This window comes from Corvus cornix, chromosome 20 (assembly GCF_000738735.6).
Source record: "Corvus cornix cornix isolate S_Up_H32 chromosome 20, ASM73873v5, whole genome shotgun sequence".
Classification (NCBI taxonomy): Eukaryota; Metazoa; Chordata; class Aves; order Passeriformes; family Corvidae; genus Corvus; species Corvus cornix.
In genome coordinates this window covers 1,125,031-1,152,997 of record NC_046349.1, presented here as the reverse complement: position 1 = coordinate 1,152,997, position 27,967 = coordinate 1,125,031, and the positions used below count along the sequence as shown (strand labels likewise).

Genomic DNA, 27,967 nt, shown 5'->3' with positions numbered 1-27,967 from the left:
GGCAGAGCAGGACCAGGCCCCTGTGCAGAGGTGCCCCGTGGTGCTCTCAGCAGTGGAACCTGGGTGGTGGGAGGAGGTGGAAGATAAGTGGTGCCACGCTGGCATCCCACACCCACATCCTCCCTTCTGGGCATTCTGCACACTGCCTTTGGGACCACGGGGGCGACAGGAGAGCGCTGCAGTTGGGGTGCCAGGACAGAGCCCCCGGTGCTGGAGGGGTGTGGACATGGCACAGCTGGGCTCTGTGCAGGCAGCATGCGACAAGAGTGTCCCCACTGCCAGCCTGGATGCCCTGACCCTGCCAGGGACCCTCCCTGCCTGCTGTCCCCTGTGGGGCTCTTAGCCAGTGCTGTGCCCGCAGCAGGGGACGTGGCCCCGGGAGGGTGGGTGCCACTCGTGGGGCTGCTCTGCCCTGGCTGCCCCCTGCCATGGACAGGGCACAGGCTCTGCAGGGAATTCGGGATGTGCCCATGCTCCTGCTGGGCCCCCCCAGCCCTGCCCGGAGGTGGGGGCTGCAGGGGGGCTGTGGCCCCTCAGCAAAGCGCTCGGCTGGGGAGAGGAAAAGGGGCTTTCCCCCACATTGCTTTTACCATGGAATGTATCCGGTGCAGAGATGTGAATGGAGCATCTAAAGCTGGCACAGCTGTGACCTCTGTCCATCTATCTATCCATCCTTCCATCCATCCAGCCACCCACCCTTTGTTCCTTCATTCCTTCTCAAATTCTCCCTTTCTCTCTCTCTCTCTCTCTCTTTGTCTCTCTCTGTCTCTGTCTCCCTCACTCTCTCCCCGTGGGTGCTGGGGTGTCCGTGCTGGCACAGATGATGGAAGAGGACACCTTAGACGATATTGCATCTGAGCATGGAGCTTCCCTAAGCATGGAGTCTTTCACGCAGAAAAGCCTTGTCTCCTCTCCTGAGGTTGTCACCATCCCCTCTCCCCCCCACCCCTCACTCTCACCATGGGGGTCTCCAGCCTGCTGAGGGGTCTTGTGCCTTCTGAGCAGAGCTGCCCGTGGGTGGGTCCCCTCTCTGGTGACAGGCAGGACCCCTCCCAGGACAGGGCTGCTGGTGAATCCTCTCCCCTGGCTGTTCCTGCGGGGCTCTGGGATGTGGTCCTGGAGAGAGCTCCCAGTGCTGGTGTGGGGCCATGCTGGAGCCCAGTGCTGAGGGTCCCCAGGCAGGGGTGGCCCGGTGGCCTGGTGCCAGCAGCCTCAGGCTGTCCTGGCTGCAGCTGGAATTCCCTAGGCCCAGGCACGCTGACAAAGGGCATCCTTGGAGGCATCCTGGGACCCTGCCTGTGCATAGCCAGGTCACGCTCCATCGGCGTGAGGGCTGTGAGCTCTCAGCACCCCTTGTGTGCGGGTTCAGCTCAGGGCAGGGGACAGCCGAGGGTGGTACCTTCACTGAGCAGAAGCAGGCTGGGGTTTGAGCCTTGCTTCTGGTGTGGTTGGCCCCAGGGACACGGGGTGCTGGGACACTTGTCCTGCCTGAGCACCCCAGGGAGGGGCAGAGGCAGAGGGCTGGGGGACAGGCTGGGCACACTCGTGCTCCACATGGATGCCCCTCAGTCCATGCAGAAGTCACTAGCACGGGCAGGAGCCTGAACCTGAGCCAGCTGAAGCAGTCCCCAGGAGGCAGGATGGGTGTCAGGGAGGGCTTGGGCACAGCCTGGGCTTCAGCAAGGATATGGCACCTTCAACAGAGCAGCAGCATCTCCTGGTCCACGCTGGCACGTTGCAGTATTTCAGAGCTGGAGGGCAGAAGCAGCAGCTGTGAGGTGCACACACATCTCTTGAGCCAGTCTTGCCCTTGGCGTGCCCAGCCTGAGCTGGGGTGCAGGTGCTAAGGTGGCCTCACGAGTGGTTTCTCTCCAGGCATCTGTGCCTGAGACTCAGCGCTGGCGTGTCCCCACATATCCCCACAGGCCAGAGCCCACAGTCTCCATGAGAGATTCATGGCCCCAAAGGGTGATGGCACAAGGATGGCACACTGCAGAGCCTGGAGCTCTCATCACTGCCAGAATGCCCCCATGGCTGCGTGGTCTGTCACCCCAGGCTCTTCCATCCCTCTGTCCCCACTCCTGCTGGAGGACAGGAGCGCTGGGCTGGGCAGTGCCAGGAGCCTGTCCAGCTGTGAGAGTGTATTGTCCCACCATCTCAGATACCCTCATTATCCTTGCCTGAGGCTCGTGCTTTCCCCGAAGGTGAGCTGGGTCTCCCCCAGAGCAGAGAAGGGCACCAGGGGCACTGAAGGGTGCCCAGGGGAGAAGCCTCCTGCGTGCCCGGGGCTCTCCGGGGTTGTGGCCCCCGTTGGCGGGGCAGAGGCTGTCTCTGCTCCCTGCTGTCACCTTTTCCTTCTGTCTCTTGTGCTGCCTAGGCCACAGCAGGAGTGTCCCAGTTGCTCCTGTCCCTAGAGCAGATGCGGAGGGAGGGAGGGACGGCAGGGAAGTGTGAAAGTCACTTTTCCCTCGGGAAGTCAGGGCTGGTCTCTGGACAGAGCCTTCCCAGCATCATCCCTTCAGAGGCAGCTCTGCCGTGGCTCCATCCTCCATCCCACTGACCTGCAGGGCTCACGAGTGCCCCGCTTCCCTGGGGGATGTGCCCCAGTATCCAGAGATTGGCTCCAAGCATCCCCCAGAGCCCTCAGGCTCTGGAGACACAAGGGCTGCCCTGAGCTGCGGCTGGAGCTTGCACTGAGCCCTCCAGAGCAGAGTTCACGTCACACCAAGGAGTAGCCAGATGTCCCTTGAGCTGGGCTGTGCTCATCTCAAGAGTCTGAGGAGAAGGAAGGAGCTGGTCTGGAAATAAATTTGAAGCTTTGGGGTTTTCCTGTCTGGTGAAGAGGTCCTGTCATGGATGAACATGTTCCAGGCTTCAGACTTTTTGATCTACAACATTTCTCTTGGGCCCTTACTCAGAGGAGGAGCCTGAAGAAACTCATTCCCTTTGCCCAGGGAAGGTCTCCTCTGGACTCTGGTTTGCAGCCTCACAAGAGGGATGAGAGGGCTTTGCTGAGGAGATTTGTACATGTGCCCACAACATGTCCATCCTTGTCCTGGTTGGGAACGGGTTCAGCAGTGGGACAGCAGGGCAGGAGCAGGAGCAGGAGCAGGAGAGAAGCTGCTGCACCCTCAGGAAAGTGAGGGTGTGGTGGCTGAGCCTGGCTGCTGAGCAGAAGGAGGCAGTGCTGAGGGAATGCCAGACACCAGCCCACGGAGCCTCCCAGCCAGTGGTGCTGCTGGCACGGGTCAAACCCAGCCGGGAACGACCACGGCGCAGCCCCGTGCCCCTGGCAGGCACTGACGGGCTCTGCTCCCATGTCCGTGGGCTGGGAAGGAACAGAAGCTGCGCTGGAGGCAGGTGTGGAGGAAGGGAGCTGGGGAGCAGCTGGGGCAGGGTAAGGGGCTGTGGGAGAGGCTCGGGCTGGGGTCAGGTCTCCTGCACACCCTGCAGGCTGCTCAGCGGGGCTGCCTGGCCAGGGCAGAGTCCCTGCCAAGGATCCCTCTGGCACCAGAGGAGGAGGGTGCCCTTGCTGCCCATCCCCGGGGATGTCCTGGCACTGCGAGGAGCTGGCACCTCCCTGCCCTCAGGGGTGGGTGTTCTCTTGGGGGCTGTGCCCCAGCGCAGCCCCCGGGTGCTTCCCTGCAGGCTCCCGGGGATTTTGGGGGGCAGAGGGAATCTTGGCAGAGCCTGGGGCAGCTGCCAACGGAGCTCTGCTTCCTCTGGCACCTGGCAGAGAAGGCAGCAGCTGGGAATGGCATTTTTCTGCTGGGGGCTTGCACTGATTTCTGATTTCCTTGCGGGAGCTCTTCCACTAGTAACTGGCTTTCCTCCTTTCTTTCTCTCCTCTAATATTATCTTCCCTTCCCTCCCTCTGGCTCTGCTCCCCTCTGCCCCCCATGTCCCCTTCTCCAGTATCAAACACTAGGTGTGCATTTTGGGTGCAACTGCTCTAAACATTCCCCCCGGCCCCCGGCATGGGGCGAGGCTCACGTTTCCATGGATCACTGGTCCTGGGTGGAGCTGGGAGCGGACCGGCAGCCCCCTGCCCGGGCCTGCAGTGCATCCTGGTGCCCCCGAGGGCCGTCCTCGCCCCTGCCGCAGGCTGTGCCAGGCAGGCTGTGCCAGGGGCAGTGCCAGTCCCACGGGGAACCCCAGCACTGCTCTCCACATGCTGCCAGGGGTGGCTGAGCTGCCTCTCTGTGCAGATGTTCTCCTGCCACTCTTTTCCCATGAGTTATTTCCTACCTGCTGTTCCAAAAGCAGCTGGATTTTAGCAGTGCTTTGTCCTTGGCACTCCTGAGGCCTTTAGCTGACGTACAGGATGAGCACGTGGATGTACAAGGTGTCCCTGGCAGCAGTGACCTGGTGTCCCCTGCCAGCAGCACGGTGACATTCGCTGTGTCCGTGCTGCAGGATGCTCCGTGGCCTTTGCTTGGTCCTGCTGCTGAGCCCGTGGTCTTTTACACTTCACAGGGAACCTTTCCCAGGTGACAGTTTCTCAACACTTGTTTTCAGCATGGCTGGGTTCTGAGGAGATGTCCCTGATGAGCTGGAAAGGAGGGATGGCCTTTGGGGGAATCTGAGCTGCAGCATGTGGTAGGAAAGGGACAGGGCCTTGCTGATGGCTTCAGGTGGATTCTTTCCCTGCTCATGCTCGTGGCAGCCTGACCCATTCTTAGGGCACATGGATGAAGCTGAGAGTGAAGCTACCCAAAACCCAGGGCCTTGCTTCCAATGAAATCTCAGCCCTGAGAATTGCCAGAGGCAGCTGAAAACAAGGGGGCAGCTAGCTGTGTGCCCCTGCCTCTGCAGAGACCCCAGTGGCTGTCACTGTGTCTGCTGGGAGCTTCACTCCCACTCTGTGCCACCAACCCAGCCCCAGGTACCGCAGGTGTGTCCGAGAGCCGCTAGCCAGAGCAAAGCACTGTCCTCAGAGAGGCCACACTGGCTCAGTCCCCAGTGTGGCATCAGCCCCTTACTTGCAGTCCCTCTCTCTATCAATGAGTTCCAGGCTCTTTGTACAGAGCCTCAACTCTGGCTTTGATAATAACAATAATAATAATAATAATAATAACAATGACAATGATGATGATGATAATGATGACGATGACGTAGCCAGCCCTGTGCCAGGCAGACCAGCTGTGCCACTCGTGCCAGCAGCAGTCGGGGTCGGGGTGTCTGATGCGTTTAACTCTTCTTGCTCCAATTGCAATACAGGGCTCGGAGCACTGGGTATTTATAGAGAGAGAAGCCCCTAGGCTGGAAGCTGTAGCTCTGAGGAAAACTCTGAGAGCCAAGATGGAAGAAGCACATGCAGGGACCTCGGAGGGGAGCACAAGTGGGAGCCTGACGAAAGTGGAGGTGATGGCAGGGAAAGCCAAGGACGTGGCAGGCCAGGAAGAGCCAGCAGCTGCAGCCTCGGATACGAGGAAGAGAGCCAAAATGATTGCTAGTCCCGAGGATTTTGAGTCCGTGTGGGAGGATGAGCTCTATGAGAAGGAAAGCAGGGGGGAGCCCAGCCCGGGGGCGGCACATCCGCTCGCTGAGAGCGCGGAGGGGGAGCCCCAGGAGCCGGGCAAAGGCACAGCCACCAGGGAGCCAGGGCTGCCCAAGCCCTGTCAGCAGCCTGAAGAGAGGCAAAGGACCAAGATTTTGGAGCCAGAGCTTCACCAGGGAGAAGGTGAGGTGCTCTCCAAAGAACGTGCTTCTGCAGCCTTCAGGAAGCAGGAGGCCAAAGTACCACCCATGGCCCCAGAGCTCCTGAAAATTAAAGTGAAGGCTGGCGACGACAGCTCAGAGACTTCTGCAACCCAGAGGATCATCTACTTAGGAGATCCAGAGGGGGAGGAGAAGGACAGTAAAACACACCTGGTCTTGGGCACTGCTGGGTGGCTTGGCTTGGAGGAGAGACCAGAAGCCCCAGTAAACACATCTGGGGAGGGATCCGGGCACATGGCACCTGCAGAAGGGTTCCAACCCCTCTCCTCAGCAAGTCACCAACACAGGACAGTGTCTGGAAAACCCACCGGAGCACCAGAGCCGCCCGGGATGGGCTGTGATGGGACCAGCCTGGGGGGACGTCCCCTCTCAGGGTGGGAAGAGCTGTCCCTGCAGCCAGAGAAGGCACCTGGTGCTGCGCTGCCTGGGGGAGCACCCACGGGAAGTGAAGCCCTACCGTGTTCCCGGGAGGTGGGACCAGAGGAGACGGAGCTGCAGAGCCCAGTGGGAGGCTTGAAGCCGTGTGGGCTGGCAGGGGATGGCCCCAGGGCTGGGGAGCACAGAGGGAGCCCAGCACGATCCGCAGACATCTGCCCAGCACTGGAGGGGCTCTCGGGAAGGGTTGGAGCAGACAGTGACAGGGAGGAAAGTGCCAGAGTGGTTCTTCAGATGGAAGAGATAGAGCCCAAGTCGCCTCCTTCACCAGCTGGGTCTCGGCAGGGCCACGTTCACACCGTGGGGTTGGAGGGGGACAAACCCAGTGCTCCTGTCCCTCCACCCCTTCCCCAGAAACCCAGCCCTGTCCCTGCGGAGCTGTCTCCGGGCACGGAGCCTCAGGGCACAGACCTGTCCCTGGGCACCAGCCGTGCCAGAGAGGTGGCCATGCCCAAGGGTGTGAGCTCCTCCACGGAGGTGGCACTACCCAGGGGCACCGATCCTGAAGCTGAAGAACAATCCCAAACTCTGGGATTTGCCTCATGGAAACCCCACCAGGGGACAAGTCCTGTTACAGGAGAACCACCCCAAAACGCAGGCACTGCAGCAGAGTCGATCCAGGTCAGACACCCGGCCAGCAGGGAGGTGGCCCAGGACATGGACCCTGTCACAGCACAGAGCAATGTCCCTGCCACCGAAGAGCCACTACAGGAGGAGAAGCCCGTGATCAAAGAGCTCTTCCAGGGCTCAGGGTCAGGGAAGCCGACCAGAGATGAAGGCTCTGGGATGGAAGAACTGTCCCATGACAAAAGCCTTGGCATGGCTGAGCTGCCCCCCAAGGCAGAAGAAGCAGAACACCAGACTGAGACCATCCTGAGAGACGTGCCCCAAGAGGGCCCCGTGGCTGGAGGGCCTCTCCACACTGCAGATCCCACCGCACAAGAGCCACACCGGGACTCGGAGTTTAATGTAGGACAAGATCCACAGGGTGGGAGCCAGACAGTGGGAGAAAGCAGCAGGGACAGTGACCTGGCCCTGGGGCAGCCACCGCAGGATGAGTCTCCTCCCAGAGAAGCTGCTGATGCCCCACACTTCCAGTCCCCTGCAGCAGGATTGTGCCAAGGAAGCGAGACATGCCAGCTCTCTGCCCTGGGGAATGAAGGCGGGGCAGGACAATCGAATGCTGGGACACATCCAGCAGAGCCTGGGGTGTCAGTGTGCGTGGCTGGGCTGGCAGGAGCTGTGTCCCAGGAGCACGGGGGTGCCACCGTGGCCCCAGGAAACCAGCAGGACAGCGAGAGCTACAGGGAAACCTCCGTGGCCTCCAAGATCAAGATGTTTGAGCAAAGTGAAGTGGAGCAAAGAGAGGCCCAGGAGGGACAGGAGTGTGTGCCTGAAGCTGAGACACCGGTGACAGCCACGGGGAAGACAAATCTGGCAAAGGACGTGCCTTTGAGCACCGGCCTCGCCTCACCCCCTGCAGTGGGACCTGTGTCCAGTGTGGGCTCCTTGGCCCTCGGGCAAGGGGCTGCTTCAGGAGACACCTCCGAGCCTTGCTCCCTGAAGGAAAATGTCTCTGCTGACCCTGAGCACGAAGAAGACAGTGCCGACCTGGCCTCGCCCGACTCCGGCTGCGAGCTCACCCTGGCCGAGGCCGTGGTAACTCCACTGAACCGTCCGGACAGGACGTTCGTGCGCATGTTCTGTGGCTCTGCCCCTGTCCAGTGGCTCCTCACACATCCATTGACTGGCAGCAGGCGCTTTGCATCCCTGTCCTCTCTGTCTGTGTGTGTGGTCGGGCTTTACTGGCTGCATGCGCGGCCGCTGCCCAGTCGGTTCATCAGCTTTTGTTTTGCGCCCCCCAACATTTTGCCTCCCTGGAGAATGCCGCTCGCTGAACCCAGGAGGGGCACCCGAGCTCCATGGCCGGGAGCAGGAGAGGGCGCCGGGGGGGTGGCTGGAGGAGCTGGGACTGTCACGGGCACGCAGCCCCGGCAGCAGCGTGCCCACGCTTCCAGCTTCACCCCTGCATTTTCTACGTTGGTTGATGCCCCTTCTTGCTTAGCTCCCACCCTGCCCTGCCTTCAGCAAGCTGGTGGCCGGGTGATGGAGCAGCTTCCCTCGCTCTTGTGAGCGCTAGAGCCACTCCTGCAGAGTTCATTTCCTTCCGACTAACCCTTTTCTCTAATCCAGAGCAAATCTCAGGAACCAAGTGGGGAAGAAAAGGATTTATGTGACCCATCAGTAAAATCCAGCCTGAAAGAAGAGAATGTAAAGGCTGCTGTTCCAGTGGTCTCGCAGGTCTCCGTGCTGTTTTGCTAAGTGCTTCTCCCGGCAGTGCGAGCGCTCGCCCCGCGGCCAGGGCTGTGCTGCTCCTCCGCTCCCCTTGCAGGGCTCTCTGTATGTATTGGTCAGACACACACCCCCACACGTGTCTGCAGGCGTGTTCCTCCGGGGCTGCTGGACACCCTGTGTTTCCCCCATACCTCTCAACCTCCCACCGTGCTGAGGGAGGGATGTGCCGGCACAGCCCGGCCGTGGGGGGACGGCTCTGGCTGCAAACGCTCGGAGCAGAGGCCAGGAGGTGGGGTTTCCTCTGGCATCGTGGGGTTTCCTCTGGCATCATGGGCTTTGAGCTGTTCCTAAGGGACAACTGGGTCTAGATTTCCCATGGCTTCATGGCAAAGTGTGGCAAGGGGACACGTCCCCTCCGATGGCGGAGTTGAGAGGTATGTCCGTGTCTGGAGAAGAGTGGATGGAGGGAGGTCATCCCTTGGCTCTGGCCGTGCTGTCAATTACACTGACCAGGTCACCCTGAGACTCACCTGAGGCCTCTGGAGGGGCAGGTGGTGTCGGTGGGGCAGACTCACCCCAGGGCAGCTGTTGGGCTGCACCTCCCCCCGGGGTGATGCTCCGCAGGATGCTCAGTGGAATTGGCTCACTCCTCCTCAGTGGAATTGGCACCCTCCTTTGCTTCTCCCTCACCGTGCCTGGCTGATGGGCCCTTTCCTTTCAAACTCTTCTCTCTTTCTTTCCCTTGTTTGTTTTTTTTTGAGTCACTGACATCCGATAGCCCTGCGTCTGAGCTCTTTCTGAATGTCTCCTATCAGACCCATTGTTTTGCATCCATCTGCTTCCACCAGTGCACTGAAGTGCCTCCAAGCTGGCCGAGCTTTTTTTCCGTGTGACCGAGCCTTTTTGAGATGATTTGTTGCCACCAAACTTTCGGCACAATCCAATTGAGTCACCTTCTCTCCCCCAGCAAAGCCGCTGCTGTCAGAAAGGTTTCGGTCTCCATGCTTGAGTTGTGTTTGACTCTACTCTGTGGATGTTTGCTGCAGCCTTCCTCTTCCTCCTCCTCCTTCTTCTCCTCCTCCTCCTTCTCCTCCTCCTCCTCCTTCTCCTCCTTCTCCTTCCCGTCGTGTCCCCGCCGGCGCTGCCCCGCGGTGCTCACGGGCCCCGTCTCTCCACGATTGTGTCTCCTTCAGAGAGCGGGCGTGAGGGAGGGCCCCGAGGAGAGGGTGAAACCGCCCCGGCACAGGGCCCCCGAGAGCGACACTGGCGACGAGGAGCCCGATCAGGAGAAGGACTCGGTGTTCCTGAAGGACAACCACCTGGCCATCGAGCGCAAGTGCTCCAGCATCACGGTCAGCTCGACCTCCAGCCTGGAAGCAGAGGTGGACTTCACCGTCATCGGGGACTTCCACGGCACAGCCTTTGAGGACATCTCCCGGAGCCTGCCCGAGCTGGACAAGGACAAGAGCGAAACAGAGGACGAAGGCCTGGTTTCCTTCCAGCACACTGACAAAGTAGTTCCCGGACTGGAAGTGGATGTCAAAGGCAGGGATAAGGTCTCCCAGCCCAGCCCAGATGTCTCCCAGCCAGAGGTACACAGGGACGCCCTTCACTGGGACTGGCCCGGTGCCATCGTGCCTCCGTGTCCCCTGTGCCCGGCACTCCCGGCGGGTTTGGAGGAGCATGCTGGCTGCCCCCCTGCTCCTGCACGTGTTCTGTGTTGCATGGCTCTGTCACGTGCTTCGTGCATCTGCTAACCAGGAGAAGTCACTGTCACCTCTCAGTCCCTGCGTTTGGCTGTCCCGCCCGTGGCAGCATGCGCACCGCAGGGAGGGCACGTGGCACTAACCACCGGGGCTGTCCTCGTGTCTTGCATGAATTCAGTGACCAGTCTGTGTAGTGCAGAGCCGTGTGCTGCCCACTAACCTCTCTGGTCATGCTGGGGCCGGGAGGGCTTGGCCTCGTGGAGCCGCTCACGGAGGGTCACTCTGTGCTGGGAGGGATCACAGCAGGGCTAACAAAACTGCATGTGCATGTGTGTGGGGCTGAGTGCACGCAGGGGCCGGAACAGCAGAACCAGCCCCAGCTCCATGTGGCCTTGTCTCTGTGCTGGGCCAGGGCCACCTCCAGCCCAGCCAGCCCAGGGCAGCCTCCAGCCCTGCAGGTAAGTCCCCAGTGCTGGCCAGGGCTGCTGAGGTTAGTCCAGACCTGCTGAGGTTAGTCCAGACCTGAAGCCAGGAAGGAGCTGCAGAAATACAGGGAGCTGTCTCTGAGCCAGCCTGGAAACCCTGGTGTGGAGTGTCCGGTGCTGTGGCCATGGGGGATCCGCTCCAGGGCCGGTGTGGGCAGGGCGCTGTTGGCTCGGGAGTACTGAGCACGGGTGAAGCATCCCCTGTGCAGGAGCCCTTGGCAGCTCCAGTTTCCTGCAGCAGGGCAGTGCTGGCAGCCTGTGTCCACTCCCCAAGGCTCCGACACCCCGGGTGTATCCAGAGCCACCAGGAGCTGGTGCAGATCACAATAAAATGGCTGCAGCACATGGGGGAAGCTGGTCTGGTGGGTCTCACTTAGCTTTTGAAGAACATTTTGTCCTCATCCATGGTGTCTATAAATCTACCCAAAAAATCCCAGGGACAGAGCAGCAGGCCTGATTTGGGGTGTGTGGGTCACAGGGCACTATGGGTGGTGCCCATCTGCCCAGGGCAGCAGCCCAGCCCTGCTGTTTGCCCAGGCAGGGCTCGGTGTGACACTCAGAGGACACCCTGTGTGTGGCACCTGCGGAGGAGCGGGGCAGGGATGCTCTGCCACGGCTGGTGCACAAGGAGCACAGAATCAGAGTGGTTGGGTTGGAAGGGACCTTAAAGGTCATCTCTTCCCAGCGCCCTGCCATGGACAGAGCACTCAGGGCTGTTGGCATCGTGCCCCAGGGCCTGCCTCTGCTGACTCTGTGCTGTTTCTCCTGCAGCCTTCAGCCCCAAAAGCGGACGCTGTGACGGTGAAGAAGCCCGAGGCAGAAGGCTCCGCTCCCCATCGGGTCAGCACCACAGACATGGCCCAGGTGACGTGGTGGCTCCGTTCCCATGGCCCTGCTCCCCAGAGCCCCAAAGAGGCTGAGCCCTGAGACTCCCCAAAGCCTCAGCCCACCAAAGCCTGTCCCTGGCAGCAGTGCTGGGAGGGTGGGGCCTTTGTGGGGTGGCTGGGGGCCTCTGCTCACCCTTGGCTTGCTGAAGTCCCCAAAACACAAGCTAAAGCCCACGCAGAGATATTCTCTGAGTGTCTCTGGCCCCACCTGCCATGCCACTAGGCAGTGCTCGCACACAGGAACGTCTGCAGTGGGTGACAGCTGTCTGTGGCCTCACGGCCCTCCCTGGCTTCCTCTGGCAGCAGGGATATGGCCAAACTGTTCCTGCAAGTGTCACCCACTCCCTGGTGGCACCTCCAGGCTCACCTGGTTTCCTTTGCCCCGGCAGGTGGATGGAGGCACCCCGGGGAGCAGGGACACCACCACCACTGCCCAGGCTGGCACCACAGAGACACCGCTGGCAACCTCAGTAAGCGGGACTGGCCCTCCAGGGGTGGGGAGCCGCTGTCCCCTGCGGTCCCTCTGCTCCAGCAGGAGTGACCGGGGCCAGCTGTGCTGGGGGGACCCTGCCCCACCGGGGGTGTCTTTGGAGGGTGACACCTGCTGGGTTTGCCCCATGCACCTGGGCCAACGTGGCTGTCTGTTCTTCTTTCAGGATCACGGCACCAAGGCTGGCAAAGGGGCCACTCCCAGCACAGACCTTCGCTCCCTGTCTCCGGTGAGGGGGGATGTGGTGCCACCAGCCAAGCCAAGCTGGGGAAGGCAGCCCTGTGGGTCTGGGATTGGGTGGGATTGGTCCCACAGGGCCCCGTGCCATGTCCCCAGCACTGGTACCTGGCTGATGTGTTGGTGCTGGGACGGGCAGAAGGATGCTCACAAGGCTGGGGAGCAAGATGTCAGGAGACCCTGACCTGTGGGCTTTTTCTTATGCCAGCTCCGTACCTTGAGCACCTGCCTGAGGAGGATAATTCCCAAAAACACCCCAGTCCCTGGTGCAGTGGGCTGAGATGCATTCAGCCCTGGGCATCCTGCAGGGTCACCCAAGGCCACCCACAAAGTCTCCTGACTCCCAGTGGAGGTCATGGTCACCAAGCACCCTGCCCAGCACAGCCCTTCCTCTGGAAAGGGATTTCTTACTCCATCCCCTTGTTTTGATGGAGTCCAGCCTGGCCAAACACCAGGTGCTGCCCCAGGCTCATCCCTTTGTGCTGCAGGGAGAGCAGAGCTGGCACTGGGGCTGGGGTTCCAGTGCATCCTTCCCAGCCTTTCTTCCCGGCCTTCCCAGCCCTTGGCAGGCACAGTGGAATGGACACAGACAGAGGCAGCCTGAGAGCTCTGTCTAGAGTGGCTCTGAGGGAGGGTGAGGAAGAGCCAAAAGCTGCCTTGAGACTCTCTATCTACTGCAGAGGCCCTTTCCAGCAGCTGTGGGCCTGGAATACCTGTGGAAACCTCTCCCTGTCCCCCCCGAACCCTTGGTGCAGTTGGAAACACAACTCAGTGCCTTTTTCCCTTGCCATGCTCTCCCCTCCCGTGCTTGGCTGAGTGGGTGCATCCCAGTGGGAAGGTCCTGGCTCTTTGGGAGCTGGCGCTGGGGGCTCCCCCACGATGTCCCCTGACTCCACCACTCCGTGTCCTGCAGATCTCTGGCGGCTCTGGGAAGGAGGTGCTCACCAGCATATTCAGCGCCACTGCAGAAACGCTCTCCACTTCCACCACCACCCACGTTACCAAGGTGAGAGCAGCTCCAGGGCTTCCTGAGAGCCACTGGAACTAGGGCATGGGTGGATTTATATTGTGCTTGGTACAGCAGAGAGGGCCCCTCTCCTTCCAACAAGCCCGGAGCTGTGCGCTGTCCCATGGGAATGGAGATCCCACAGAGTGCTCCGTGCACTGTGCCCATCCAGCCACGTGTGACCACAGCAGGCAGGCACAGCCAAGGATGTGCATCCAGCCAGGGGCAGGCCAGGGGTGGGAAGTGAAGGAGATGAGGCTGCAGCAGAGGGTCTCACCCACAGCCATTGCATCCCCAGATTAAATATATGCTCTTCTCCCGGGGAACAAGGGGCAGGATGAGAGGAAATGGCCTCAAGTTGCACCAGGGGAAGTTTAGATTGGATATTTGGGAAAATTCCCTCACAGAAAGGGTGGTCAGGCACTGGCACAGCTGCCCAGGGCAGTGGTGGAGTCCCATCCCTGGAAGGGTTTCAAAGATGTGTAGCTGTGGCACCTGGGGACGTGGTCAGTGCTGGGCTTGGTGATGTCAGAGAGCTTTGCCAGCCTCAGTGGTTCTGTGATTATCTACAGAGACAGCAGCAGCTCAGTGAGGAGCTGAGCAGCAGGAGGGTGCTTGGTGCCTGCCCCCAGCCCTTCTCCTTCCCGCTGTGGGCAGCTGTGTCTCACAGCTCTCCCTGAGCCAAGGGCAGTGGGAGCTCTGCTGACCTACAGGGCAGTTGCTGAGGGGATGCTGGTGCTGTTCCTGCTCCTGTGGCAGAGTTCCCCCTGCCTGGAGCTGGCTGCTGGGACAGGGGGTGAGAGCTGTCCTTCTCCTCATGCAGACTGTGAAAGGGGGGTTCTCCGAGACCCGGATAGAGAAGCGCATCATTATCACGGGAGATGAAGATGTGGACCAGGACCAGGTAGGAGCAGGATGCCCTGGCTTTGCCTGATTCTGGCTGTCTCTGGATGCAGCACTGCATGTTTCTGCCTCTGGCTGAACCTGTTTACCCCTTTTGTCCAAAAACTGACCCCTGAGGCCCCAAACCTGTCCAGCAGGGTGGGTCCCCATGGGTGCAGTGCCCCTCAGGCCATGTCCCACCATGAAGCCGTGGCAAAGGTCACATCCCAGTACAGAACACCGGGATGGCATCACTTTTTTACAGCCATAAACACATTTCTAGGTGCCCTTTCTCTGTTGAAATACTCCAGTGACCCAGGTCACCTCTCTCTTCCAGCACAATCTCACTGCAGGTTGACTCTCTCCATGTGTGGTGTTTTGCCTCTGCCTCGGTGTCAGAGGACAAAGAGTGACACACTTTTGTGATGAAATAACAAAGACTGGCACAAGTCTTTAGGGCCACAAGGTCATTTTCCTGTGGCCTCACCGTTCGGGATTTGTTGCTTAAGAAAAAAAGGTAAAGAGATAAAAGTAATTAAAAGGCTCTAAAATAATTTTTGGAATTATCATAATGAATTTGATAATTCCTGTAGATTTTTCTAGTGTTTTCCTTTGCCCAGGTTTCAGTAGCACCTCTGTACAGAAAAACTGCACAGAAAGGCAGCACATGAGAGCTCCCAATGGTGGATGAATTCCCAGTCATGCTGGATTCCCATGCTGGGCTCCAGCCTCTTCTGCCAGGCTGCTGTGGGTTCAGCTCTGAACCCCAGCATCCCTGTCCTCCTGAAATCCCACTGTGCTCCCTGGAATCCTCCTCAGCTGCTTTCTGGCTGCAGTCAGGGAGGATTACAGGAGAGGGAGGATAAATGCTCTCTCTCACCCTTCTGCTTTCCAGGCACTGGCTTTAGCAATCAAAGAGGCAAAACTCCAGCACCCTGACATGCTGGTAACCAAAGCTGTGGTGTACAGAGAAACAGAGCCCTCTCCAGAGGAAAGGGACAAGAAACCTCAGGTAGGTGGAGAAGCTGCCAGGTGTGATTTACACCTGCTGGGTAAGGGGGGTGTAACAGGTCATGGTCTCTGGTCTCACCACCACAGGTGTTGGCATGGTGGCTCTGAGCACGGCCACTGGGTTGTGGTCAGGAAGCCACCACCATGCCACCAAAAGCAATGCTGTGCATGTCACCCTGCTGTCCTGCTCAGCTCTGAGGCATTTGATGTGAAAAGGAAAGGACCTGCTCGTCCCCCTGGGCTGGGGAGGGAATGAGGGCACCTGAGGTTTGTGGGTGGGCTGAGGAGCTTGGCTACAGGTTCTGCAAAGCCAAAGTGTCAGACCAGTGCTGGCACAAATGATAATTTCTGTGCAAGAACCGTACAGTTTCTTCAGTCCCCCTCGGATCCCCAGGCTGAGGTTTTATACACACACAGGAGCAGGCAGCAGCACACAAGGTTTGCACCTCCCTGCAGACACCCCAGAGCTGTCACAGTCCCAGACAATTCCCCATGGCTTGGGGACTCCTGCCCCACACTAAACCCCCTGCTTGACCCCATTGCGCCTGTCAGCCAGGAGCTGCAGCTCCTCTGGGTTGGCACAGCCACCAGACCCCTGTGTGGGAGCAGTGGGCACAGGGGTGGAGAGGACAGGGGACAGTTCTGGGGGCTCTGGCGGCAGCCAGGCTGCAGGTGCGTCTGGAGAGGCTCCTCGGAACTGGGATTTTCCATTTCTTTATCGTATGAAGGTTTTGATTGGCAGCTTTTAAGCCTGGAAAAGCGACCAGCACTGCAGCTGGGAGGGTCAGGGGAGGCTCGTGGAGCTGCCTGGTCCTGTCCCACAGCACAGACAAGTGCAGACATTCCTGCATCCCATAGGATCCACAGTTTTAGTTGAATGGCTTAAAGGGAGGGAGCAGCAACTCCCCCTTACATCCCCCATGCACCAACACCAGCCAGTGCCTGAATTCCTGCTAATTACCAGAGCTCCTGCTAATTAAGTGCAAACTGTGGCCCCAAGTGTTTGCAAAGTCTCTATCCAGTGCCCTCATCCAAAGAGGAGCCTCCACGGATTGGCACTCCGTGACTTGGTCCTTCCCATCTGCCTTGCACAGGAATCTTGACCAACATGTTCCTGGAAGCCAACATCTGTATTCCAACCTGGAGAACAGGGGAGGAGAAGCCTTCATGCTGGATTTGTCAGCAAGACATAGACATCGTGGCTGCAATGTTCATGGCGAGAGACAAAAATTTTTAAAAAAGGAATAGCAAATATATTATATATATATATACATACATACATATATATATATATATATATATATAAACAGGAAACAAAATGCATCCTTGCACTGCTGCTATATGCTGGAAATGAATAGCAAACAACACCACCAACAAACAAAGCCAACCCTCTGCAGATAAATTGAAGAATTTCCTGGATTGGTGATCAAATCAGATTTAAAAAGTCATAATAATAACAATAATCTCGGTAACAATACAATTAGCCACCATCTTGCATGTTACATGAAAGGACACACAATCATGAGTTCATTTGTTGCACACTGAATGAAAAGGAAAACTGCTTTGCAACAAAGCAAGTAAGCAAACTGAAGTAAAAAACCACAAGCAGAAGCAAAACCATTCCCCACCTCTGGAAAGAAGAGAGAAAAACATTCAAGTTATGACCTTAGAGTTATTTTCCAATTCACAAGTGTCGTTTCGCCCTTCTCCTCATTCTATGCTGGTTTTTTGCATTTTTTTGGGGGTTCTGTTAACTCTTCCCCTTCCCTTCCTTATCTTCTCTGTGCACTTGTCCAACCTCTTGTTCTCTGAAGGTATTTAGAAATGGGTTTCATTTCAAACAAAGCCAATGATATGTACATGGCTTCTCATCTCTAACGAGCAGCCTGTGGGGTTTCATATGGATGTGCATTTCAGTTCTGTATATTATTCTATATAATGGAGGGGGAGGGAGGGAACAATGCTGAAATAATTCAACAGCGCTGGTACAGACGATGCCGACATTTTTAAATTATTAACTCTTGGATTGACTGTGGTTGGTGTATTTGGAGACTCTTAGATCACACGTGGGACTCTGAGTCCTGCAAGAAGGGAATGGGGAAGGTTTCAGCTGCTGCTGGTTGGGGGGAAGGGGAGAGGGCAACAGGAATGTCCTGCTGGCTGATCTGCAGTGTGTGGTGGTGAGGAGGGGCAGCGGTCACCTGGAGGGGCAAGGAAGGCTCCAGCTCTGACAGCTGTAAGCAGGATGGGCTCCCAGCCCCCCCAGAGCCACGGGATCAGCTGGGAGCGAGGTGGGAGCAGCCGCAGGGCTCATGGCTCCCCTCCAGCCCGCAGAGCCATGCCGGTGGGTGGGGTGGGTTTGCTTTGTTTCTGGATCCCAGTAATGGAGTTACTTGAGTTTTGTAGTAGGGTCGAAGGCAGAGGGGCTGTTTGTGCCCTGCCTCCCCCACTACCCGGGGTGTGATGGCAAAGGGCTGGGACAGCGCTGGCAGGGCCATGGCAGTGCTCCCCCGACCTGCCTAGGGATGGGCAGTGGAGGGACCGTGCTGTGTCCATCCCTGCAGTGTCCCCAGCAGGCCAGGCTGCACGGGAGAGCCCAGGAAGTGTCAGTGGAGCTGCTCCCAGCTCGGCCTTCAGCCACAGGCTCCCTCCAGGGCTGCCTTTGGAAGGGGACCGTGGGCCAAGCCCAGGGCCCCGTACACTGTGAACCAGGCAGTTCGGGTAGGCTTGGAACCAAAACCAGAAAGGAAAGGAAAGAAATGGGTTTCCTTCTCGGAATTGTCTCTAGCTCCTGCAGAAACAGAAGGGCCCATGATTCTGCACCATTTTGCCTTTAGTCTCTCACCCCTCACACAGACTGTGCCCAGGGACAGGAGCGTTCTGCCAGCTCCTGCCAGGGCTCACAGGATGCCCGAGCAGGAGCGCCCAAGCCGTGAGGATGCCGTGGGCAGACCCTACTCCCACCCTCGCTGTCCCAGGAGGGAGCTGCTCCTGGCAGCTGCTCACCAGTTGCTCACCAGTGCGTCCCTGGGGAGTCTCTTCTCCTGGCAGAGAGGTTTCTCCTGCAGGCATGGAAGGCAAGAGCACGGGGGCTGCTGCCAGTGCCAGCACCGCTCCCCAGCTCCAGCCACGCGCCCTCAGAGAGCACAGCCCCAACCTAACAGCACTTAAGGCAGTAGCAAAGAGGCTCCTTTTCTCTTTTGTTTTCCCAGTGCACCCAAGCCAGCCGTGCCAAGCAGTGGTGCTGCCAGGGGTGGTGAGGGCCAGGGTCTGGGGTCTGCCTGCCATGCTGGTGTTCACCAGTACATGGCACAATTCAGACTCGGGGGAGCCCACCTGGCTTGGGCACCTCCACTGCCCAGCCAAGGCCACCGGCACCCTCCAGACTTGCTTTGGCGCTGTGCACAGTGTGGGAAGCGAAGGTTCCCGTGGGAATGAGCAGCCTTTCAGAGTTAGGCTCCCTGTCTGTGCGCTTGGACTGCCGTGAGTTCCGTTTGCAGTGAGCAGCCCCTGGCTCCCCCAGCGTGTTCATGGGTGGCAGTGTCCAAAACATTTTTTTTCTTTAAACTAGAAAGAGAAAAAAAAAAAAAAAAGGAAAGAAAAAAAGCTCACTGCTTGTTCTCCTGGCGAGGTGTGGCTTTCTGCTGCTCAGCCCCAGCCTGCCCATCACCGCGCTCCGTTTCAGATAGCTGGCCACTGCTTGTTTTCTTCCAGGGGCCTTTCTGTGGAAAGGGGTGGGAGACACGAGTGCCTGTTTTTACCCAATCCCACAAATTCATTCTGAACCTGGCCTGCGATTGCATGAGTAATAATAACGGTAACAATAATAATAATAATAATATTTATTTTTATTTGAGAAGCACCTTACCAACCAACTGCAACACTCTGTTGTTCCTTCACTAACTCTCCTTTTCTCTTCCCTTGTTCTTCCTCTCCCCCTTTGGTCATACTCCTTTTCAGTGCTCGGTGGTGTATGCGTGTGTGCTCACTGTTCTTGTATTCAATAAAAGTGAAATAAATGTGTTTGACGCTAAATCAGCCTGGGGCCTTGGTGGACTCTTTCCTACTGAGAGGATGGAGAAATGAAGGGGGAACCTTGGAATGAGGGGCACTGCACATGGAAATACAGGGCTTTGTCTAAAGAGAAGATCGTAGAAATCATGGAATCCCAGAACAGTTTGGGCTGGAAGGGAATATAAAGCTCACCCTGTTCCATCCCTGCCATGGCAGGGACACCTTCCACTGTCCCAGGCTGCTCCCGGCCCCAATGTCCAACCTGGCCTTGGACACCTCCTGAGATCCAGGGGCAGCCCCAGCTGCTCTGGGCACCCTGTGCCAGGGCCTGCCCACCCTCCCAGGGAACAATTCCTTCCCAATATCCCATCCAGCCCTGCCCTCTGGCAGCGGTAAGCCATTCCCTGTGTCCTGTCCCTCCAAGCCCTTGTCCAAAATCCCTCTCCAGCTCTCCTGAAGCCCCTTTAGGCCCTGGAAGCGGCTCTGAGGTTTTCCCGGCGCCTTCTCCCAGCTCTCCCAGCTGGGTGAACACCCCCAGCTCTCCCAGCCTGGCTCAGAGCAGAGGGGCTCCAGCCCTCGGAGTATCTCTGGCCTCTTCTGACTCACTCCAACATCTCCACGTCCCTCCAGTGCTGCAGACCCCAGAGCTGGATGCAGTTCTGCAGGTGGGATCTCACCCCACCAAGGGCAGATGAAGATGCCAGGGCGGGAATTGCGGCTGGTGGAGCCGGGAGCAGTTTCGTGTCGCAGGTGCTGAGCCTCGGACACAGCGTGGGCAGCGAAGGTGGCTGTGAGAATGTTCAGGATGCAGGGAAGTGGTGGGAACTGCCCCTCTCTGGGGACCACGACTCTGTCTGTTGTCCCGGGAGGGAGGACGGGGTGTTGGGACAGTGCCTGTCCTGCTCAGGGCTCTGTGTGTCACGGTGAGGGTCCCCGTGTGTCTATCCCGGGGGAGCTCTCGGTCCATCAGTCCCAGGCAGGGCTCTTGTCCGCCTGTCCCGCTGCGGAGCTGGGAGCACGGGGAACCCAGGGGAATGGTAGCCAGCGGGGGGGGACTGGGGACCGGCTTTGGGGACAATGGGCCAGTGGGGAGCAGCCGCCAGCCATGGAGAGGCAAAAGGGAACAGCGCCGGGCTGGGGGCTGGGAGCGGGGGATGGCCGAGGGGGAAAAGGGGAGAAGGGACCGAGGCGGGGATGAGCGCGGGCAGAGAGCGAACCGGGAGCAACCGCGGGGCAGTGCCAGCCCGGGCAGCCCAGCCCGGACACCTCCCCACCGTCGGGCGGGGCCGCGCGGCGCGGAAGCTCCTCCCGCCGCCGTGCCGGAACCGCCGGCCCCGGATATCCGGGCAGGGCCGCTCGGTGCCCGGTGGCGGTGGGGCCGTTCGGAGCGGCGCGGCCATGGCGGCCCTGCGGCAGGACCCCGAGCTGGCCCGGCAGCTCTTCTTCGAGGGCGCGGCCGTGGTGGTGCTGGACGTGCCCGAGGGCACCGAGTTCGGCATCGACTACAGCGCGTGGGCCGTGGGGCCGCGGTTCCGCGGCGTGAAGATGGTGCCGCCGGGGCTGCACTTCGTGCACTGCAGCGCGGCCGGCGCCGGCGGGCGGGACGCGGGGCCGCGCTCCGGCCGCTTCCTCAGCCTGCGGCGCCGCGAGGTGCGGGTGCTGCGCTGGGACCCCCGCGGGCGAGGCCGTGCGGCTCGAGCCCCCCGAGCAGGGCGAGGCGCTGCGGGACAGCCTGCGGGAGCTGGACCCCTTTCTGGGGCCCTACCCCTACGAGACGCTGAAGAAGTGGGTGTCGCTGAGCAACTTCATCAGCGAGGCGGCGGCCGAGGAGCTGCAGCCCGAGAGCGGCCAGATCTGCGCCTTCGCCGAGGTGCTGCCCGAGGCGGCGGGGCGGCACACGCGGGACCGCGCCGGACAGCGCCGGCCGCCGCTGGGCGCCGAGTGCCGCAGCTACGCCGAGGGCCTGGCCCGGCTGCCCCGCATGCGGCCGCGGGCCGGCACCCAGATCCGCTTCTCCGAGCTGCCCCGGCAGGCCTTCCCCGACGGGGCCACCCCCGAGGAGATCACCCGGCACAGCATGGACCTGAGCTACGCCCTGCAGCGCGTGATGGAGCAGCGCTACCCCGGCCGGCCGCTGGGCCTGCTCGGTGAGCACCGACTCATTGCTGTGCAAAGCCACGGCTGCAGGGTGGAACCTGTGCCTGTTCCCGGGCGCGCCGCGGTGTCTCTTCAGTGCAGCACAGAAGTTTGTGGAGTTTTTAGCAGCCGTAGGGGCCGTTCCCATTGCCTGGAGGAGACTGAGGCCAGATCTCCTCGGGGGCTGCAGCTCCTCCCGAGGGGCAGCTGCGATCTCTGTTCTGTGGGAGCAGGGAGAGCACCCGAGGGAACAGCTGGAGCTGTCAGGGAAGATTTAGGGTGGATATCAGGAAAAGGTTCTTCCCCCAGAGGGTGCTGGGCACTGCCCAGGCTCCCCAGGGAGTGGGCATGGCCCCGAGGCTGCCAGAGCTCCAGGAGCGTTTGGACACCGCTCCCAGGGATGCACAGGGTGGGGTTGTTGGGGTGCCTGTGCAGGGGTAGGGGTTGGACTGGATGATCCTGTGGGTCCCTCACAGCTCAGGATATTCCGTAATTCTGTTCCATGACTGGTGTGAAGACATGGTGCTGGCAGCCCAGATTGCCCCAGATTAAGCCAAAAGCAGCAGTCACGGTTGGCCCTGTGTCTGGCACTTTACCTGTTAAGTGAACCTCTTGTGGACAGATCTTACAGAGTCCTGGGTGCATCAGGTGGGGATGGACACCCCTAGACCCTTGTTCTTGTTTGGTTGGGGAGGGGTCTGGGCCTCCCAGCTGGTGGTTCTTGGTGCAGTGACCGGTCCCTCCCTGGCGCAGCTCCGTGTGTGCTCCATGTGCTGCTGGTGATAGTGGCAGTGTCCGGCTGTGCCACCCCTGCTGTGGGCACACCAGACCTCCCGGAGCTCAACTACTCTCCAGCCTATTTTACAGCCTGTGATACAAATAAATACTGCATCTGTGGAAGTCCTGGAGTAGGGTTTTGTTTTGTTGCAGGATGGAGGGAGAAGCCCTCCCAGCTTCCCAGCTGGAACCCAGGTTGAGAATAAGCCTTTGTTTGTCCCTTTTTCCATTTTTTGTACATTAACATACAATTTATTCTTTTTCAAAATTATCAAAGACAACTTTAGGATGCAAAGAGAACAAATTACCTTAGGGAAAGGTAGCAAAGCAGTCGATGCCAAGCATCCACTGCGATGAACCCTGGCTCTTAGTTCAACAAGGCAAACACACTTGTTGATGCATTGCTGACCTCTCCCAGAAATCCAGGACAGTGGCATTTGCAGTCCCATGTGACTCTGGGCACTTAGCACAGGCAGGCTGAACACTCACAGCATAACAGCAGGCTCTGGCTTGAGTTTGGCTTGTGGTTTGGTGTTTGCTGTCTGTAAAGTCTCTCCAGTGCTGATAATCACAGTCACAGGTGACCTGCCCCATTCTGCTCTGCTTTGCTCCAGCTGGAGAGCAGCACAGGGTCAGTGTTTGGAATATGAATGCACTTTGCAAACGCCAAACCAGGGGTTGTACATCATTTGCAGAGCTTTGGGGAGGGCACGTTCCCAGGATATCTGTTTAGTGTTATGTGCTTTGTTTTGTTTCCCTTCTCTGAACCCACACAGCTGAGCTGCAGTTTGCCTTCATCTGCTTCCTGATTGGGAACGTGTATGATGCCTTTGAGCACTGGAAAAGACTCCTGAACATCCTGTGCCGATCAGAGGAGGCCATAGGGAAGTACCAAGACCTTTACATCAACCTCATTTCCGTGCTGTATCACCAGCTCAACGAAATCCCAGCAGACTTTTTTGTGGACATTGTCTCCCAGGACAACTTTTTAACCAGCACCTTACAGGTACCTTTGTGGCTGTTCCCTGAGAAGTGGGAGTGGCAGGGAGGGCATAAGGGGCATCAGATTAGGGAAGAAGCTGCCAAAGGAGTTAAGTTTCATGGGAGATGGGAGCCTGCCTTAGCACTCAGGGATTTTCTTTCACTTTTTCCCTCTGTTATTCAGCAAGAAGTTCAGCTCAACAGCTACAAGAGAGGCAGGGTAAGTGCAATGTGATTTCTGTTTAATTTTTTCCAAAATGCCATTCTTTCTTAAAAACAAAAATCAACACAAAAGACTTTGGCATAAAGGACTGATGATGCTGATTTTTGGGCAGCTGGAATGGTTTGCTCAGTGTGCAGGGAAGCTGCAGCAGAATGTTATTGAGCTAAGGCCACTGATAGCATTTAAGAAGCTTTTCCATTCCTTAGCACAGCCAAGGATTTCCTGTAGTCAGGTTCTTATCCAGAGGGAATTTATGGTTATTCCAAAATGCAGAAGATGCTCCTTCTGCTGAGATGGGGGGGCAGGTCTGTGGCTCAGCCCCAGTGAAACCAGTTACTCCCACTGATGGTGACCGTGCTGGCAGTGCAGCAAACTGGCTTACTTTACCAAAAAAAGCCCAAAGCAGACACTCTGATGAAGATGAGCAACAGGAACCAGCCCTGCAGGAAGCTGTGGGCAGTTGTGTTACAGGTGCTCTCAGTTTGGTGCCCTCTCCTTTCCCAGGGAGCAGTTCCATTCCTCTCCTTGTTAACCCCAAGTTCTTCCTGTAGTTTTGGGGAGGGTGGAGGTGTTTGGGTGTAATTGCTGGGTAAAGTGTTTGGGGAGGCATTGCTTCAACTGGGATTCTTACAAGTCTCGGGGGGGTTTTAGTTTATATTTTAATTCTGTTGGTAGATTTTTTTCCATCCCACTACAGGACTGGACAGCCCAGCTCTGTTTGCAGCACACTCAGAGCAGTGCTGTCAGTTCACAGCAGTACCCAGAATATGGCAACCAGCCATTCTTTCCCCCTGAGGGGAATTTGGGGAACCCTTATTGCTGGTTTTGGCTGCCTGAGTCTTGTCCACCCGTGGGCTCCATCAGTCTGTGTCTTACTCCCTCAGCAGGAGCTGTGCTGGTGTCAGGATCACCCTCAAGCCCTGGCAGGGGTCACCACATTCCCAGTGCCAAAGAAAAGCCTTGCAGACTGAGCCCTTCCTCAGTCAGAGCTCTCCATTTCTCTGCTCCCATGGGATTTCCCCGCAGTAGTGCCAGGGAAGCTCTGGGCCTTTCCTTACCCCCATCTTTACATGCAGACATCAGAATTCTCTGCCTCAGCTGGCCGTGGGCAGATACTCAGAGCTGTGGGGGAGGGCATTGTCTGTGCAGCTTCTGCTCAGCTCTGGAAGCAGCAACTTTATTTTTGGAGTTTGATCCAAGGCAAGAAGAGCAGAGCACCATCACCAGTGACTGCAGCACTACCAGTGCTTAAAAAAAAAAAAAACCTTGGTAAAATAACTAATTTAATGTGCAGTTCATTGAGAAGAAGTGGGAACTATAATCTTCTAATCCATTTTTCCATACCAGCAGCATTGCTGTGTAAGAGCTCTGTTAGAAAGAGGCAGTTTTCCAGTAGAGTGAGCAAGGAAAACGCAAATGTTCATCCACAAAGCAACGGACTTTGCTGCTCACTGTCAGTGTTTTACCCAGCTTTCAGTAGGTCTCTCCCAAATAAGAGGCTGCGTTTTCCCCAGAGGAGGTTTCTTTTTATGGAAATTAGTTCTGGATCACAAGTTCAGGAGGAGCAGAATCAGGCTGATCAGAGCTGGGCTCTGGGGCTGGGTGCCGTTACTCACACAGATGCTTTCCCTCTGAGGTGCCAGCAGAAGCTGTGGATCTGGGACACGTTAATAGGTTTGTGTTTGGGGGATGGACGGCAGGGGTTCCTCCAGACTTCAGCACCCTGGGCACAAGGGAATGGCTGTGCTGGGGATAACCAGGCTTTTTCCAGACAGCTCCCATCTCTCTCTTACATTCAAGACCTTTTCATCAAGTTTCCTCTGTATCCTAAAGACTTGGTAATACCATATGAAAAAATGCTTTGGGAGATCTCTACCCATGGAAACAAAGGGTTCAGTTATCTACTGGCCTTTTGAACACTTGCTGGAAATTGGCTACTAGTATTTTAATTTTTTTAAATTCCTTCTGCCAAGACATTTTCCTTAGCTCACACTTTGGCACATTTCAGAATTCCACAGTACAAATTCAGTTACCAATACACTCCTGCTTCAGTCAAAGTTCTTACCTGAGTGCAGACATTTCTGGTGCTGACTCAGTGGTGTGAAGGCACAGGATGGGTTTAGGCTGTGAGGTGAGTGGTGTGGGCTTTGGTTGGGTCCCCCCAAAGCTGGAGTAGTCCCAGGGTGGTAGGTCCTTACCTTGCTCTCTCCTGGTGCTCCCTGGTGTCTTTGTAGGGAGGAGATGTCCAGCTGGTGCCATGGCTGAGCTCTCCCTGACCTCTGCTCATTGTTTCAGGTGCTGTTCTCCTGCACGTGCAGCTCTGCTGTGGATGAGACTCTGAGGAAAAAGGCTGAAAAGTTCAAGGCTCACCTAACAAAGAAATTCAAATGGGACTTCGAGGCAGAGCCTGATGACTGTGCCCCTGTGGTGGTGGAGCTGCCTGAGGGTGTGCAGGTGGACTGAGACAAAGGGTCCTTCAGGAGCAAACACCTTTTAAAATGACCCTTTCCTCCTCTTCTCCAACCTTGCCAGCTTCTTAAGAGATGCTTCTGAAGCTGATCCTCTTTCTGCTGGAGAAGCAGATGTGGGAAACCCAGGAGGATGCTGAGCTTTGTGAGGAGACCAGACGTGTTGGAGGACTTTGAGTGTTGCCACGTGGCTGCTTCGGACACCTTGGGGTTTTCCCAGCCCTTCTGCAGCATCTCCTCACAGAACATAACACCACATTCAAAGTCACAGAATCATTAAAGCTTCAAAAGACCTTTCAATATCACAGAGTTCAGCCCTCAATCTAACACTGCCAAGATCCTCCTGCACTCACCTGTCCTCTGCATCCCTGCTCCCATCTCCTGCTGGGCTGGGGCTGATGCCCTGCCTGGAGAGCACCTGTGGTGTAGGGGTGTAAGCCCACTGAGTGGTTCTGGCAGCCCAAACCCAGCTGAACTGAAGTTCAGCTCTTGTGGGCTCGTGTTGCACTGGTGTGACCACGACTGTTGCGCTGCTGTGTGGGGTGCTCACTCTGATTTATCTGTTGGGGAGGTGGCTCAAAGCCACGGCAAAATTCCTTCAGTTTCGTACACCCAACACCTCAGTGTCTCATTCCTGTTCCTCCCATTCTGTTAAACCCTTTTGTATTTGCTGCTGCCACTGTTTTACCTGGTGTAAAAGAATGTGGATAGTTTGGTGACAGGAAATAGTTACTGGACTGTACTCGCCCAGGTGTTAAAGAGCAGAGCCAGCATGAGATAAAGGATCAGTTTTCCACATGAACTGGATCCCCTGTTTTGTTATAACTGGAAATCCTATGGTTTTGCTCAAAAACAGTGACTGAAAATTAACAGTTTGTGATGGTCGGGTTCCCATTATGAACTGCACTTTTAGCAGCTGAGAAAAGAATATATTTGTACTTCCATTGTGATGGGTATTTTCTTTTTGCAAGGCTGTAGTAGGGACAGCTGATCATAGAATCCCAGAATGGTTTGGGCTGGAAAGGACCTTTCAGACCATCCTGTGTCACTGTTGCCATGGGCAGGGACACCTTCCACTAGCCCAGGTTCGTCCAAGCCCCGTCCAGCCTGGCCTTGGGCACTGCCAGGGATCCAGCTTCTCTGGGCACCCTGTGCCAGGGCCTTAGCACCCTCACAGCCAAGAATTCTTTCCCAATATCCCATGTATCCCTGCCCTCTGGCAGTCCTGTCACTGTCTGACCTTATAAAATGTCCATGTCCCTTCTCTTTATAAGCCCCCTAATATCTCTTTTTATCTCTCATTTTTATCTCTTACTAGACCACAGAACAGGTGGGGAGGAGCCAGGCCATGGGACCACTGTCCCTCTGTGGGGCAGGAAACGAAGCAGCAAACCTTCAGCTAAATGCAGGTGGAGATGCTCAGAATCCAACTGCACTCCCACTGCACACTCGGAGGGAAAAGGGAAGTGGGCACATAGGAAGCAGTTTGTTGGATGTTGACAAGGTGGGGATGTAAATTTGGGGGAGGACAAGGGTGGGAGTCAGCAGGAAGGAGGGTATGTGTAAAAGGCAAGCAGCAGCATGGAATAGAGGAATATTTTCTTGCCCTTCCAAAGCCTTAGGTGATGACAACGCTGCCCCTTCCTCCCGCTGAGATGAATGTTGTTACTGAAAAACGAAAAGAGAGACTGTGTAAATGCACAATGCTGCAAGCCAACCAGGTGGGATTTGCAGCTCTGGTTCCGTGCTGGATTGGGCTCAGGAGCATTGTGCAGGGGCACTGAGGCGTGAGCTCCACCCACCTCCTCTCCTGGGGAGAGCTGTCCAGCTGTCCGGCTGTGCCAGGGGGCAGACTGGCACCATTCCTGCCTCTGAGCTGTGCTTCTCCCACAGGCTGGGGTGGAGCAAAGCCCTGCTCAGCCCAGGTGAGGCTGATCCCTTGGGAATCAGTGAGCTGGGTACCCCCATGGCTGCACTGATCCTGCAGTCACTGTGCAAAGCCCAGAGCGAGCATATCCACCCCCAAACTGCTCTTCACGTCCTTCTCCCTGCTCCCACAGGCTCAGCGATGTTGGACAAATCCGAGTTTTCAGTCTTGGGGAGTTTTCTGGTGTGGAGCCCCTGGGCTGTCCTGCACCACACCAGAGACTGCTGCTTTCATCCACCCTGCAAATTCAGACATGGAATGTGCTGCCTGAAGCTGTGGGAGCTGC

At 57.4% G+C, this 27,967-nt stretch overlaps 2 protein-coding genes across 15 annotated transcripts in view; both read left to right on the top strand.

The window, feature by feature from the left end:
- Positions 1–19,193, top strand: part of EPB41L1 (erythrocyte membrane protein band 4.1 like 1) — a 65,020-nt gene extending 45,827 nt beyond the window's left edge. For 5 of the 14 annotated variants that reach the window (XM_039563234.1, XM_039563229.1, XM_039563233.1 and 2 more), the window contains 11 exons: positions 821–919; positions 5,221–7,815; positions 8,350–8,457; positions 9,645–10,043; positions 11,414–11,506; positions 11,919–11,999; positions 12,186–12,248; positions 13,170–13,262; positions 14,086–14,166; positions 15,040–15,156; positions 16,250–19,193. In XM_039563234.1, the coding sequence (XP_039419168.1) occupies positions 821–919; positions 5,221–7,815; positions 8,350–8,457; positions 9,645–10,043; positions 11,414–11,506; positions 11,919–11,999; positions 12,186–12,248; positions 13,170–13,262; positions 14,086–14,166; positions 15,040–15,156; positions 16,250–16,258 (3,738 nt within the window). In that variant the 3' untranslated portion in view covers positions 16,259–19,193. The remainder of the gene's footprint in view (positions 1–820; positions 920–5,220; positions 7,816–8,349; positions 8,458–9,644; positions 10,044–11,413; positions 11,507–11,918; positions 12,000–12,185; positions 12,249–13,169; positions 13,263–14,085; positions 14,167–15,039; positions 15,157–16,249) is intronic. The other 9 variants (XM_039563241.1, XM_039563240.1, XM_039563236.1 and 6 more) reach the window with 8 other exon arrangements.
- Positions 19,194–20,500: 1,307 nt separating this feature from the next.
- On the top strand, positions 20,501–26,702 carry AAR2 (AAR2 splicing factor). Its single transcript, XM_039563623.1, is given in 4 exon segments — positions 20,501–20,837; positions 20,839–21,316; positions 22,859–23,088; positions 25,582–26,702. Coding segments are annotated over 4 exon segments (1,146 nt in total). The 5' UTR covers positions 20,501–20,567; the 3' UTR covers positions 25,750–26,702.
- Positions 26,703–27,967: the final 1,265 nt, after the last annotated feature.